Source organism: Setaria italica, chromosome VIII (genome assembly GCF_000263155.2).
Source record: "Setaria italica strain Yugu1 chromosome VIII, Setaria_italica_v2.0, whole genome shotgun sequence".
In the NCBI taxonomy this organism is placed as follows: Eukaryota; Viridiplantae; Streptophyta; class Magnoliopsida; order Poales; family Poaceae; genus Setaria; species Setaria italica.
In genome coordinates this window covers 31,460,486-31,475,490 of record NC_028457.1, presented here as the reverse complement: position 1 = coordinate 31,475,490, position 15,005 = coordinate 31,460,486, and the positions used below count along the sequence as shown (strand labels likewise).

At 44.3% G+C, this 15,005-nt stretch overlaps 1 protein-coding gene across 4 annotated transcripts; it reads right to left on the bottom strand.

The window, feature by feature from the left end:
- Positions 1–256: 256 nt before the first annotated feature.
- Positions 257–10,574, bottom strand: LOC101778754. 4 transcript variants are annotated; one of them, XM_012848530.2, is made up of 21 exons: positions 10,270–10,574; positions 9,650–10,189; positions 8,730–8,864; positions 7,934–8,192; positions 7,608–7,836; positions 7,370–7,520; positions 6,985–7,251; positions 4,334–4,567; positions 4,056–4,118; positions 3,828–3,899; positions 3,586–3,693; positions 3,426–3,506; positions 3,208–3,261; positions 2,974–3,099; positions 2,802–2,891; positions 2,196–2,321; positions 1,994–2,101; positions 1,310–1,423; positions 1,123–1,179; positions 961–1,035; positions 257–721 (listed from the first exon to the last, which is right to left on the bottom strand). In XM_012848530.2, exons 2-21 carry the CDS (start codon positions 10,184–10,186, stop codon positions 662–664), a joined length of 2,946 nt encoding a protein of 981 aa, XP_012703984.1. In that variant the 5' UTR covers positions 10,187–10,189; positions 10,270–10,574; the 3' UTR covers positions 257–661. The 4 variants fall into 4 exon arrangements, with proteins under 4 accessions (XP_012703984.1, XP_012703986.1, XP_012703985.1 ...); XM_012848532.2 differs by lacking the exon at positions 2,802–2,891; XM_012848531.2 differs by lacking the exon at positions 3,828–3,899.
- Positions 10,575–15,005: the final 4,431 nt, after the last annotated feature.

Sequence of the window (15,005 nt, the reverse complement as noted above, 5' to 3'; positions counted from 1 at the left end):
TCGGCGACGTGCTGTTCGGCCGCCTCCGCCCGTGTAGTACCGGCGTCCGCCCAAGCATTTGCTGCCTGGGCCTGGGCGGTGGTGGCTTCGGCAGCAGCGATAGCCTCCATGGCCGCTTGCTGGAGCTCAGCGTTAGAACACATGGTGGTGTCGTGGACAGAGGCGCGGTGACGACCGGCGCGCGGAGGTTGAGACACGTCGGGGGAGTCCGACGGTCTAGCCGAAGTGAAAGGATCGTGACCCTACTGATACCATATTGGAGGAATAACTCTACTCACTTTCCATTAATCTCAAGAGAGTATATATAGAGATTACATTGGGATATGAAGAGGTAGGAAAACTGAAAAATAAAGAGATTCCAACCCTTGGTATACTAACAGAGACTCTTGTTATGCTAACAAACGGCAGTGGCGTCAAGAGAAAAAAAACTGTTTCAATGACATGCAGGGCGAACAAAAGTTTTCTAGTTGCGACTAAGAATTTTCCTAACATGGATTAAGCCTCGATGAATTGCCCTTCAACTACAACAAGCGGCATTTACAATAATTTACAGCAATGGTGAACAATACAGGCTATCAAATCCGAATGTGCTTGGAAGAATGATATGCAAATAGTTTTCCATCTTTCCTCTCCGCTGGTTCTATTAGGAAGCTGGTTGCATTTAGAGATCATCGAATTTCCAGACAATGTCCTTTAAGGTCTTGGAAAGGTCCTTGTAGAACTGCAGAAAATTACAGCTTATACACATTTAATCACATGCCGTTCAATAAAAGATGCTGAAAGGACAAGACAAATTATGAATTGTTGTAATTTAGTGAATCAAAACTACTAGTGACTGGAGAAGCGCATACGGATAGGAATTAATCCACTTCTTCAACTAATGATAAACATTTAAACTGCAGTAGTACATCAATACATATGCTTCTTTATTGGCATGATCTTTGCATGCCTGATAGTTACCTTATGAAATTCCAGAGTGTCACCTTCTCCTTTTCTGACTTCTATCACGTGAAAAGAGGGTGCAATTTGCAGTATCTGAATTAATATTACTAATTAATGTTAGGCACAAGAACTTTGCAAGGCACATTACAATTAAGGAAAATAATTAATATTAAGCTTTACCTCAGCAGCAACATGAAGGTTTCCCTTCCTCCCTGCCTCTATCTTTTCGAGCCTCAACTGGTCACATAATAAAAAGAGAACTTTTAGCATGTAGAAACATCTATTTAAAGTTTGTATTCATATCAAGAAGTCATGCATTCAAGAAAATATTTGAAGAATCAATTATTACAGAGTTGTAGGTAGGTACCTTGTAATTTTTCTTCTGAACGCTAAATCCTAGGGTTGTTGCAGCTTCCTCAATCCTGTGGATAATTTCTCTGGGTGGACAAGTTGATGTAAACCTTTCTTCTCTTTTGAACCCCTGCAGATACAGTGACTAAAAGTTTAAGTATAAAGTATAGAAGAGTTAGGTTGCAAAATCATAATATGATGACCCGGCCCAGTGTTGATGGAAAATCCTAAATTGAGAAAAAAATGTAAAATCTTCGGAACTATTGTTCTAATCACATAGGTATACAGAACTAGTATTTGCTTGCAACATCCTTCAAAATTCTGTAATTGACTTTCACCGGCAAAATTCAAAGGAAATTCAAGTGCATAGAACAGTCATCAGGCAATACAACAACAACATAGCCTTTTTAGTCCCAAACAAGTTGCAATAGGCTAGAATTGAAACTCAACAATCATTGATAAAAATAAAAAACAGAAAAGGAAAATAAATAAATAAATAAAAGTGATATTAGTAGGGGCCTTAAGCTTGTTCATCATTTATGCACGTGAATAGCATCTTTCCGTGCACTCCTATCGAAGGACAAATCTCTAGGTATATTCCATCCTATCAAGTCCCTTTTTATTGCTTCCCCTTTTTATTGTCCTTAGAAAATCATGATGAGTTCTAGGTTACCACAGAGGAGTCAGGAACCTCTCGCACCTGCTCTGAGTCAAGTAAGTTTTCAAGGTTAAAGCCTTTTGATGATGAAATCAGATCGAATGCATTCAGAGATACTGGTTCATCTTTCTTTTCTGTCACGAGGTGCTCCTGAATGATGTCAAATAACAACAGTAAACTAGTTGGTAAGTAAATCTGTGACATTATGCATGAGACAGAAAATAAAAATGCACCATTTACTCACTTCTGAATCTTGGAAGACAGCATCCACATCATCCAATAAGGTGATGTCAAATTTTTTGTCAAACTCCTGGCGCCTGTAGCCCTCTTTGAACCACTCATCCTCTAGTATTTCTGGGATTGTTATTCTCTGCCATGATTTACCAAAACGTGAGTCTGATCTGGTGGAGCAAGATAGAATTATGGAGGCTCATTCATTCCGAAACCAGACTCAGCACATCCTCAAGATGAAGATGAACCACAATCCAGTTGCAACTATTGCTCCTTGACTGGAAGTTGCTATTCTTTACTCACACAAAGTGTTTTGTTTTGAGATATGTGCATTGCCTATACTTTTCCTCAAAAAGAAAACTGAACAAAGTTTTATTCTCAATGGCATCTAACAGTGGCTATGCGCATTAGGAACTTCTAACATTTGTGTCAATCTGAGTTAGACGTCAAATGCTAGATCGAAGGTAGTGTTATTTGGTTGATGGATATTGGCAACATCGTGTGACCCTATCAGCCTACTATGGGATACATTGTACGGTGAATGTTGATCTATTCTATTCCATTATCTTAAAATTGTTTCATAGTACTTTTTTTTCAGGCAGCTTGTGATCTGGCATACCGTTATGGGATTTGGATCGAGGATTCTTTTTAACAACATCTTGGCAGGAAAAGATGTCCACAGTGGAAATGTGAATTCTGCATTCGATATCTGCCAGGAATAGAAGGGTAAAACCAAATAAGAATGAACAAGCAAGACTGCAGCAATGATCTAAAAGCCGTGCAATGCTCACCTTCTTATACAACCTCGTAAGATTAGAGTCCTCAAAAGGTAAATACCCTGCTAGCAGAACAAACAGGATAACTCCGCATGACCACACATCAGCCGTTCCACTGTCATAGCCTCCATCTTCAAGGACCTATAGTGAAGTTCGTAGAAATATTTAGATCATTGTATTCCTAATGAAATACTAGTAATTACCATAATATCCATTATTGGTTCGTTTTATACAGTTTTCTGGCAGTACCTCTGGTGCAACATAGTTTGGAGTCCCATAAGTTGTGTGCAGCACTCCATCAGTCTGAACAAGATCAAACAGACAAGAAACACGCTTAAAGATATGTCAAAGGGTCTGAAAAGTTTCAAACATTAAGGGATATGATTATTTGTTGATGCAAAAGGTGTAAAATTTTACTCTATCATTACCCAAGTAGCTTATAGGCGTATAAGAAATAAGTCATTTACCTTGATTTGCTGAGATAGTGCGCCCAGCCCAAACTCAGATACCTTCAGGTTTCCACGTGAATCAAGCAGTAATTTTTCAGGCTGCAAGTATTAATTATAGTTTAGATTCCGAAATAGAGTTCTTAATTACAGAAAAAACACACAAATAAAGTGACCTCACTTTTAAATTCAGGTGATACACATCTCTGCTATGACAATAATCAACCGCATTGATCAATTGTTGGAAGTACCTCCTTGCCTCACATTCCCTCATTCGACCGCTATTAACCTTTATGGTGAGGAACACAAAAAGTTTACCGTTAATTAAAATTTGTCGGTGATAGGTTGAACTTTGGGACATGGAAGGCGGTGGGTATAGCAGAAACTACATAAACTGGAAGGGACAATGTGCATATAACTTACAATGGTGTCTAAGAGATCACCATAGGGAACACATTCTAACACAATGTAGATCTTTGTTTTACTTCCCATCACCTAAAGGTTAATGAAAACATTGATTTTGTCAAAGAGATCAGAAATTGCCTGCTCCTAGTGAAAAGAAACTAGACGTGCTAAATGATTCTGTTAAGAACTTCTGACTTGCTCTATTCTGACCAACTTTCTAATCAGCTAGAACGTTAAGAAAGGTACCTCGTATATGCGAACAACATTAGGATGCTCAATCAACTTCATTGCCAAAATTCCCCGCTTAATCTGCATATTCGACCATGTAGTTTTTTCATCAACAACAAATTACTCCCACCAGGAGCTGTTAATTCGATGCTGAACAAAGTTGCCCAACTCAAGGACCATTATATTCAAAAGTGAAGGTACTAATGGGGGACAGAATCGGAAGGAAGGGACCAGAACTTACGAGATATGAAATATCACCAAATACTAAAAAAAATGCAACAATAATTGAAAGTGACCTGCTCAACCATCTTGTGCTTAAGGACCTTCTCTTTATCTAGGATCTTGATGGCTACAAATTCGCCAGTATGGATGTTCCGTGCAAACTTGAACTTGGCAAATGTGCCTTTACCTATGGTCCGGCCCAGCTCATAATTCCCAACACATCCCACCTTGGTTGTACTCATTCCCTGCCTTATCACCCCTCTGGAATTGCAAGAAGCTTCTCTGCACAGTCCAATGGTTTCACTTTCCTGTGTGGAAAATTTTACCCAGATTGTTATAGCTCAAGACAAAAAAGATGACATGCTGACACTTTCTTGAGAATAAACTTCTTGTTTACTTGCTAAACACCAGACCCTACGTGAATTTAACCAGGATGTATGATTCATTTGCATCCCATTTGTGTCATAGTATATTGGGATATCTCGTACACAAACCACAGGAATACGATTAACATATCCACCAGTTCTTTCTCCTACATTTTGTTATCTCAAGTCACGGAAGAACACTAATCTGCAATAGTCAAATGTTATGTTGGGCTGCAGTAAGTGCCCAGGTGCAAATCCACGACAGCTGAACAAAGGTTGGTTCAGTTTGTTTGTTATTCCCCACCGGAAGCAATTCAGGAAATTGGGCATCAAAGTGCTATTATGTTATATGTCGGGCTGGAAAACTCCCAGCCACGCGTCGCCCAGGGGTGACTCGAGCGGTGCCGGCCGCCTCTCTCACCTCTAGCATCCCTCCTCCTATCCAACTCGCCACTGCCGGAGCTTGCCGACGGAAGCCCATCCGGTCGCGATGAGGGCGGCAGCGTGCGCATCACCACCCCCACTAATTCTAAGCCCTCTCCTCATTCTTCACATCCTCCCCCGCCTCCTCCTTTCCTGCTGCTGCGGTGGACGCTGCCGGTAGCGGCTGACGCCCTGGGCTTGCCCATATCCGGCACTAGCAAGCTCGGATCCGGCGCCGCCCAGACCGTTGGGGCATCCCCTGGCAGATCCATAGGAGGGCGTTCGTGGGGCCGGAGCTCGCCTCGTTGGGCTCAAGCTTCACTAGGTGGCTGCTGCTACTTCGTCGGATTGGGCTTCCACCTCGCCGGTGAGGCCCTGCTGCTGCCCCGCGCTGACCCGGGGCGGTCCATGGGGTGAGTAGCCCATGGTCACCTGGGGCGCAGGGAGTAAGGGCTTTGTGGACCCAGCGCTGATTACGGTAGTGCTGCATGCGCGCCTACGGCGTTACACTGAGTGCCATGGGTCTTGGCCGGGATTCCCCGGTTCCATTGCCAGCCACCATTGTAGACGATCATGGTGGCGGCGCCAATACTTCCAATTTCTGGAGGTAGTTTATCTTCCCTATTAGTGACCAATCGAAGATTCACTATTTTTGTTATGCAACAAAAGTAACATGCTCGGTCCGTGGGAGGTGCCCCACCTCTGCTTGGGGAAGTGCCTTACCTTTGTTTGCATGCCTGCTGAATCCCTAAGGTGGCGTTCAGATAGCACCATTGATTGGGAAACGGAAATATCTTGGGTTATGCTGCGGCGGGAAAGAGATAGGGTAATGATATTTGTTTTCTTATCCCATGTTTATTTATTTGGTTGTTTGTGGGATCCACATGGTAATAGAAAAATGCTCAACCTTATCTTCTCAGTGCTCCTTCCATTCATCTGCTCATGCAGAGCTATAAGCCAACACTAGCAGCTACCTGACGCCCATGCTCGTGAAGCGAGCGGCGGCTTCATCCCCCGCGCGGTGAGCCGTGCTGCCGTGCAAATGAGGCAAGCAGCGGCTCCGGGCACCCACTCTATGGCATCATGTGAGGTGAGCGGCAGTTTCGACCAGTGATTCAGGCTCTTTTGATTGGCTTACTTGGTGTCTAAATCTACTATTTTTAATGCTCAAATCAAGCTCCATGGGGAAGGAGAGGGGGCATGGAAGATGCGGACGTTGGGGACATCTACCAACTGGGACTAAAGGGGCCATATGCATGCGCATGCATGATGCCCTTTAGTCCGTGTTGGTAATAGGAGGTCTTTAGTCTAGGGTAATGACCTGGGACTAAAGATGGGGACCTTTAGTCCCGAATGATTAGTCCCAGTTGGTTTTATGAGAGATATGAGGTTTACCAACTGGGACTAAAGGTCAGTTTTCCACAGTATTGCAAATAGCTCGCTAGTAGCTCGCTATAGCACCGCTATAGATTTTGGAGACAGATGCCGCAACACTTTTGCAAATATTACCGCTAACTCCGCTATTGCGTGAAATAGCACCACTCAATTCAATAGCTAGCACCGCTAACTCCGCTATAACAACTTTACGAACTTATATACTTGTGATTTATCAACTATGAGTGATGACTTATGACTTATCTTGTGAGTTGTGACTTGTTTTTTATGTTTGCACTCATGATTGGGTATGTACCTACGCAATCTGAGCTGAAATTTTTGAAATTACTAATGTTTGGGGCTAAATTTTTCTGATTTTTTTACATACCGCTAAAGGCTATAGCAGCCGCTATAGCTGCACTATAGCACAAATAGATTTTCCAGAAGCACTCGATTCTGTAGCCCGCGATTTACAACATTGGTTTTCCACCAGTGAAGCTACATTTTGTAGATGGCACTCAAAAAGAAAAAAAATAAAGCAATGAAATATAAACTGATCGCACCTGATCCATCGATGACCCTTGGTCATAACTTGACAGGTCACGAAGTCGGGTTCTGTAAATCATAATCTCTTTCTCATTCAGTTGTTTGTGAATCATAATCTCTGTCTCATTCAGTTGTTTGACAATTTCCCTTATACTTGGCCTTTTGTGCCGGTTGACCTCCACACAACTTAAAGCTATTTCCATGCATCTCTTCACTTGTTTTGAATATGACTCGAACAAGTGCATTGGTGTTGCCTGCAGTCTAGTCCTCCAGTTCTTGTGTGCCTATCAATTTATAGACATAAATAATGGTATTATATTAGGAAAAGTTTCTTGTTGTTAAAAAATAATTCAAGCAACTCGCGAAAATTTGTTGCAATTGATACATATTGCTTTCTCTTACAAAATCAATAAATTCTTGGGGAGACATTTCAGCACTTTCTCTGTAGCCTGTAGGTCCTGTCATTATCTTTATGATAATAACACCCAAGCTAAATATATCAAACTTTCTTGAGACTATGTTTCTCTCTATGTATTCTGGAGGTAAGTATCCACTGCATTAAAATTAAACTATCTATTACTGCAAACACAATATTCTGCTTACAGAAAATTTCAGTTCACAAGAAACCGTACAAACTTACCGTGTTCCTATAGAACTTTTTGTGATGTGTGTTTGTTCTTCCCCAAAGAACCTTGATAAGCCGAAATCTGCAATTTTAGGCAGCATGTTCTTACCCAGCAATATGTTAGCTGGTTTTAAGTCCAAATGATACATAGGAGGTTTCAATTCCTCATGAAGGTACTCCAAACCCTTGCAAATCCCTTTGATTAGTGTGTAGCGTGTGTTCCAATCAAGTCCAGGATATTCATCTGTAGCAACAAATAAAAATAATGTTCTCATATAAGTAAATTTGAAGTATGGTTCCCTAACTTGCTAGATGGTGGTACAAATAGCACTCCATTGTACCTGAAACATATTTGTCAAGGCTTCCATGATGCATATACTCGAAGCAGAGCGCCCTATAAATTCTTTCAGCAAAAACTAGTCTTCCTTCGTACTCCACTATATTTTTCTGAACGTCATAGCAATAACCAACAAGTCGCACAATATTTGGGTGCTGGAGCCTTGCAAGGTTGTTAAACTCTTTTAGAAATTGCTCCTCCTCAAATCCTAGCATGTAATGAAGCATCTTGACAGCAATCTTCTCCCCATCGTTATGCACTCCCTGTTCAGCATCTCACATTGTCTGAATTTCTGCTTATGGTGAATTAGGGATATATAACATATATAAAGCAACAAACTTTAGCCTGTCAGGTATAATGCTCTGCTTCCACATTTTGCTCTAGGTATATTTTGCGATCCATTACCTAGGCTGTAGCCAAATTTGGAAAGTTTGCCTTTCTAGTACTTTGACAAACCATTAAAACCTGCGTGTGAACACAGCACTGTGCTTTATTGCTATTGTTTGTCTCATCCCCGTAGAAGAGATTGTAACAAGACTAGTAGAGAACAAATTGTTATAGCAGTGTGTTTATGTGTTGTACTACCCGATGTGATTATGTAAACCTGAACAATGTATTTGAAATGTATAATTGCTTCCCTAAAAATGGTCCCTTTGCCCTTGTGAACCAGCTCACAGTTACGAATATGGATTATAAGTGAACAATCTGCTTATCATATAATGTGCAGTTTCTGTGTCATTAACCATGGGGGTCACTCTTTTCTTCCAATTGTACCATTACTTTTTGTTTGACAACCTTACCATATAGACTTTTCCAAACCCACCACTACCAAGCTTGCGTTCATCGGAGAAGCAATCCGTAATTTCTTGTAATAAATGGAATGGTATTTTCCTTGGCGACCCACTGCTTGAATGATCCATAGCGATGTGCCTTTCCTGCTTTGTACAATAACAACCCATATATATGAATATGATGCACCGTGATATAAATTGATAACTACATGTTTGATCTAATAGATAGCACAGTGAAATTCCGTGATAAATTGAAATATTAACACCCCTTATTTTCACAACCACGCACGACCATGACGAAGTGTAATTACCAAACCTTGTGAGGTGCAATGCTGAGTGAACCCCTTTTTTTATTTTTTTTAACGAGGGATGAAGGTTGTTCCATGGATAGTAAATATCAGATAACTTACATGTAGAAGAACAAGTGTCACCGGGTTACTTAAGATTTGCATGGAAACATCTACACATCTATCTGGGATTGTCAAAGAGCGAAAAAGACACTCCAAAAAACTAATCTAATACACTCAAACCAGTAGGCCTTTTTGGAAGAGGGATGCCATGAGGTGATCAACCACCAAATACTTCTAGCGGTCATTTTCTCCTCTTCCTCTCTCTTATCCTATCTGTTTCACCTAACACTATCTTCCACCTCCCCAACCTTCACTCCCTCGTAGCTAACGGCCCCACCTCCATTCCTAACCAAGTAGGCTCCCCCACCACCTCGGCAGGCGGTGCCCCTGCTATCCCGCGATTCCTCAGAGTCGGAGTTCTAAACCAACCCCCCCCCCCCCCGGCGGTGCCTCCTCCTACTGACACATACCTTGGCGGACCAAAAAAAAACCTTTCAACACTAGATAAAGTAAAGATCTAGTGGTCGACCGTTTAGCAGTTCCCATTTGGGGAGCATGGGTAAGGTAAAGACCACTGACCTGGAAGATGTCTGCAGGCTGCCGCGTCCATTCAGGGGATGATTGCTCATCGACATCGCCGTTGAGGCGGATTTGCTCCAGCTGCTGCAATATCTCCCGATCCTGAGGCTGCAAGGACGGGAACGGGTTGCTGGGCCTGGCGCCATCCTGATATGGTCCCGAGTGAATATGCCGGGCCGCCTCAATCTGCAGCGACGCCAACGGGCCCCCACTCGGCCCGGCAGCAACCTCCTGGGTCTCCATCCGCACAAACGGCACCGCCGCGTCATCATCCTCCGGTCGCGACTGATGCTCCGGCACCGCCGCGTCCCCCCCGGCGCCATCCTCCGGAATCGACCGGATCTGCTGCTCCGGCTGCTCCAGCACCGACAGAGAAAGGCCCTCGCTTGGCCCACCAGTGCCATCCTCCGGTCCCGATCGGGCCTGATCTAGCTCGTTGCGGGCCTCGAGCTGCACCCATGACTTCGACGGTTCTTCTTGGCTTGCTCCGGTGGCATTTTCGGGTCCCGGACGGATTTTCTCCAGCTCCCGCAGCATCAGCTAGCGTGCCCACGAGTTGGTTGGTACCCTCAAAGTCAACAAGAAAGAGAAGGGGCAGGAGATCGAAGTATCGAACTTACAGGCAGCTGCCGCAGTTAGATCAAATCGGGAAGTGCAGATCAGATGCCCTCGCTATCCTCTGCTGGTCTGGTGATGAAAAAGATCTCGCGAAGCATCTGTTGGTGCGAGGAAGATCTGCTAGCCTGAGGAGGCATGCAGCTGCTGAACAGGCGAGAGCTTGATCCTTGATGACCTTGGTGACACCAACCAACTCTCCTGGCTTGCTATTATGTATGTATGGCAGCAGCCAGGAGAAGATGAAGTGAGAGGTAGGGGATTGGGGAAGAAGGGAAGCCAAGGCATGGGAAAGCGAATGAGCTAATAATGTTTGTGTGACGATAATGAAACGAAAATCACAGCAGCATGCGGGACCGACTTGGAGAGACGTCGCTTTCCATACGACACCACGGCTAACATCAAGAAGAAAAATTAGTTGCATTCTCTTCAAATAAGTAATATTTGTCGGGATAGATCCCCGGTACCGTAAGGAAGAAAGAAGACTGACTCCTACTATAATTTCTCTGTAATCCTACTAGCACTCATATCATATAATCCTATTAGGACTCCTTGTAACCGACTGCCAATCCTGCCCTCTGGAGTATATAAAGGAGGGCAGAGAATCGGTAGGCTAAGACCTCATAGAACTACAACAAAGGACCAAATCCTCAACACCAAACAACCAATCTACTACCTCGACGAGCCCCACCAACCAATCTACTATCTCGGAATACCTCTCGGCAGGTTGTTGGGTATAAAATATCAACATCTGGTGCGCCAGGTAGGGGTAATCGTCGAGATCATCGAGCGAGCTTGAAGGACCTCATCATTAAGATCAATCTCCTCGGTGCAGCACGGATCCCAAAGCTAATTCCGTGTTGTGGGCGGGCGCTGCGTCGATTTTTTGCAGCGTGATGCGACGCATCAAGCTGAAATGGAATCGATGCGCTCCGTTTTCTAGTCGAAGACCTAGTTCGAAGCAGAACAAGACAACACCGTAAGAGGAAGGCAAATTGCTATGCGCGGGCAGCACCCGACGAAACGTCCAGCTTGTGAGCGGATCGAGGTGGAGGATATCCATCAACTCTGTAACCGCAGAAGCGGAGACTACTCGATCCAAGAAAAGAAGAGAGAAGCAGCCCAAGTACCGAGGTGGGGCAGAGCAATAATCTGCGGCCGGTCAAAAATTCAGAAATTCCTACTACACGGCCGGTCAAAATTCAGAAATTCCTACTGCACGCAAGTTCTATGAAGAAATTTGAGGTTTTGCTACATGCACACGAGGGCTACCACGTAGCTTCAAGATTCCTCGCCTAATGTACATAGAAGATGTACACGAGCGCTACTACACTAACGTCCGGCCACATCGACTTGCTGGCGACAACCTCGACTACTCATCTCAACTAGGAATTAGTCGGAAGAAGCATCACACCATCGACAACTAGTTGAAATTGACTCCAATTAGTCGGCTTCATCAACAACCGTCGCGACTTCATTGACAACTGCCACGGCTTCATCGACAATCGTCCATGAATCAAGCTAAGTCACTTTTTTGTGTACGCCTATCGACGGAAATTTCCCTCCAAAGCTACACTTTGCCAATTATTCCTGGAGCATGTTGACCGATAGCCATAGGCTTGGTACATTGAATTACGGAGGCTATCACCACGGGTTTGGTGCACTAAGTTCCGGAAGCTCCGCCACACGCTTGGTACACCGAATTAGGAGGCTTTGCCACGAGGTTTGGTGCACTAAGTGCTGGAGGCTCACAGCGGCTACACCCTAAGGAGGCACAAATCTTATGCGCGGCAGCACACGCTCTCCTCGTCAAAAGGCAGACAAGTCTCAACGACTACTTTAAGCGCAATCACGCTCTCTTTTTGTCGCAGTGCCGACTACTTATTTTTGACTATCTTCTCTTAGTGGTCACTAATTTACTCGAGTAGAACATACCTTAATTCGTGATAGCCTCGGATCTTCTGTCATGCCTAAACTCTAGGACGCGAGACAAAGATTTCCGTAGCAGCAGTGCCAGTACGCGTACATGAGATAAAGATCTCACACGTAGTGGTAATGGCTAAACAGGAACTCGAGATAAAGATCTCACACGCAGTGGCAATGGCTAAACAGGGACTGAGAGCCTAAACGTAATAGGCTAACTACTTGGAAAAAATATGGCCGAAACAAGAGCATGACACACAACATCTACATTATATTCATCACTGAATAAATTTTATTAGTTCCAAAATTCTACAATATGCTACATAATATATGCAACTTTTTTTTTCAGGTCAAGCTTCGGCGATTACTCTCTAGGATGCGTAGCGTACCTCCAATGGCTCTGCTAGCTCCAAAGCGCAGGGGCTAAACTCGGAATATCTCTAGTGGCTCAGCTAGCTTTCAAGCTCGGGGGCTACTCCATATGGAGTGCGACTTTCACCGCCCTCCATATCATATTCCAAAGAAGAAGATTACAAAATAAGATGATCAAGGGCTTGAGCACATCATAGCCTCGTGGCATCCTTGAAGCACTTTGAAGATTCAGCCAGACAAAGTACTCGAAGAGCACCAGAACTACTCGGCGAAGATCTGAAAAGTATCGAGGATTGCTGCACTCGACCACGAAGCGCTTGGGGGCATGTCGGGGATAGATCCTCAGTACCCGCAAAGAACGAAGAAAACAGACTCCTACTAGGATTTCTCTGTAATCCTACTAGGACTCATACCATATAATCCTATTAAGACACCTCCTTGTAACCGACTAGTAATCCCGTCCCTTGGAGTATATAAAGGAGGGTAAGGGTCCCTGGATTAGTAGGCCAAGACCTCATAGAACTACAACAGACGACCAAATCCCCAACACCAAACAACACCCAAGCGCAATGCGCAATATACAACACCTCAAATAGGATGTAGGGTATTACGCTACTCTGACTGCCCAAACCTGTATAAATCTGTGTCTTGTGTCCTCTCTTTTATCATCAAGTTCCAGGTCTGGCGATCCCCACCAACCAATCTACTACCTCGGGATACCCCTCGGTAGGTTGCCGAGTATAAAACACCGACACTATTCTTTCATTTCCTCAAAAAAAAGTACTATTCTTTCATCAAACCTCCATTTTTAAAATATGTTTGCACCATTGTATTTCTTACAGCAAAATCTACCAAACAAGACCCAAATTTAGATGTATTTTGAAGGTGTTTTGTATAACTACCAACTTAAGTTGTATGAATAGTACTGTACAAGAGGTCTTGTTTGTCTAGTAGAAATTTATGCAAACATATAGGGCGCGCTCAGGCGAGCGTTGCCTTGCCTCGCCCGCGCGCAAGCGAGCCTCACCTTGCCAGCCCAAGCGAGCGAGAATCGCTCTTCCTCAAGAGCGAACCGAAAGCTTGCCAGCGCAATCTGAGGAGAGCTCGATGAGAAACCAAATGCTAGTTTTCTTGCCCAGCTAGGCAAGGCAAGGAGCAGCAAGGGATCCAAGTGTCCCTATAGTAACGTATGTTATGCAGTGTCGTAACTTGTATGTCTGGTAACAAATTGAGCGTAGCTCAGCTAGTAAGATTCCTTGTGGTGGAACCTGCACACCCGGATTCGAGTCTTTGAGTCAGCATGCATGGGTGCTCGCATTTTCCTGTACTTATTCTATAATTTAACAGGTGCTATGAAGCGTCCCCACATAAGTAGAGACTAAATGTGATACAAATATCAGTCCCAGGAGGCTGATAACACATTTATTCGACAGATAATTCAGTTACCGTACAACTCCCGAGGGAGTGGGCGTGAAAGCCACGCAGCGATAAACAGTAAATAAATAACGGCGGCTAACCAAGCGACTGCCAAAAGACAGCACTCGGGACTACACGGCAGCAGCAGCATCTTGGGCAGGCCAACACCACAGGCAGCGTTGGGTGCGGACACAACCTCTACTCGAGGTCCTCTGCGACGAAATCGGGGTCTTCCTCTGTAGCAATGAAGCAAGGGTGAGTACTAACGTACTCAAGAAGTCCAACCCCATCCACGGAGGGGATACAAGCAAGTTTATGCACGAGTATAACAAGGATAGGCTAGAGTTTATTTGCGGAAAAGCTAAATTTTAACACATGCAGGGGATCGTTTTCAAAAGGGTTTTTGTAAAGTTTTCCTTTACTACCCGAAACATCGAGTGGGGTTGATCCTACACAAAGGATCCAAGCTTTTATCGCTATCGGACTCCCCGTCCATCATAGCGCATGGCACAACTGCCGGACTCTTCTGAAATTCCACACACACACACACACACACACATGACATTCTTGCCCAAATGCAAGTTATGTGACCAAGCCGTAACTCGTCCAATGCCGTGGACACGGCTACCCGGATAGGTTTTAACTCTACAGAGGGTGTACACTTTTCCCACAAGTAGGGTACCGCAGCACGATCACCTTAGTGACGGTACGGATCCTAACAAAGCCATTACCCACCTTAGCGAAGACTGGCTAGTTCTCGCGGAAACACCCGAGGGGTTCACGGCTCGTCCATGAGACCGTAACCGGGACCTAAGTCACCAAGATCTTACTCCTTTTCCATGGGTTCCCGTTGCTCACCAGCACCCCTGAGGACTAACAGTCCCGCTAGTGGGATTTATGCTAAGCCGTTGCCCATACAATGGTCGAGTGGCTGCACGATAGTGGAGTTAGGCAAGATGACACATTAACTCGGTCCTTAATCACGACAGGATGGATATGCGGCCGACATTGCTCAACCACCAAGGTACGA

Excerpts from the sequence above, each read along its gene's own strand:
- LOC101778754 (XM_012848530.2), bottom strand. The coding sequence starts at position 10,186 with ATGCTGCGGGAGCTGGAGAAAATCCGTCCGGGACCCGAAAATGCCACC. Across the intron at positions 2,892-2,973 it reads TTACGAGGTTGTATAAGAAG|ATATCGAATGCAGAATTCAC; the intron begins GTGAGCATTGCA and ends TATTCCTGGCAG. Across the intron at positions 722-960 it reads ACACTCTGGAATTTCATAAG|TTCTACAAGGACCTTTCCAA; the intron begins GTAACTATCAGG and ends AATTTTCTGCAG.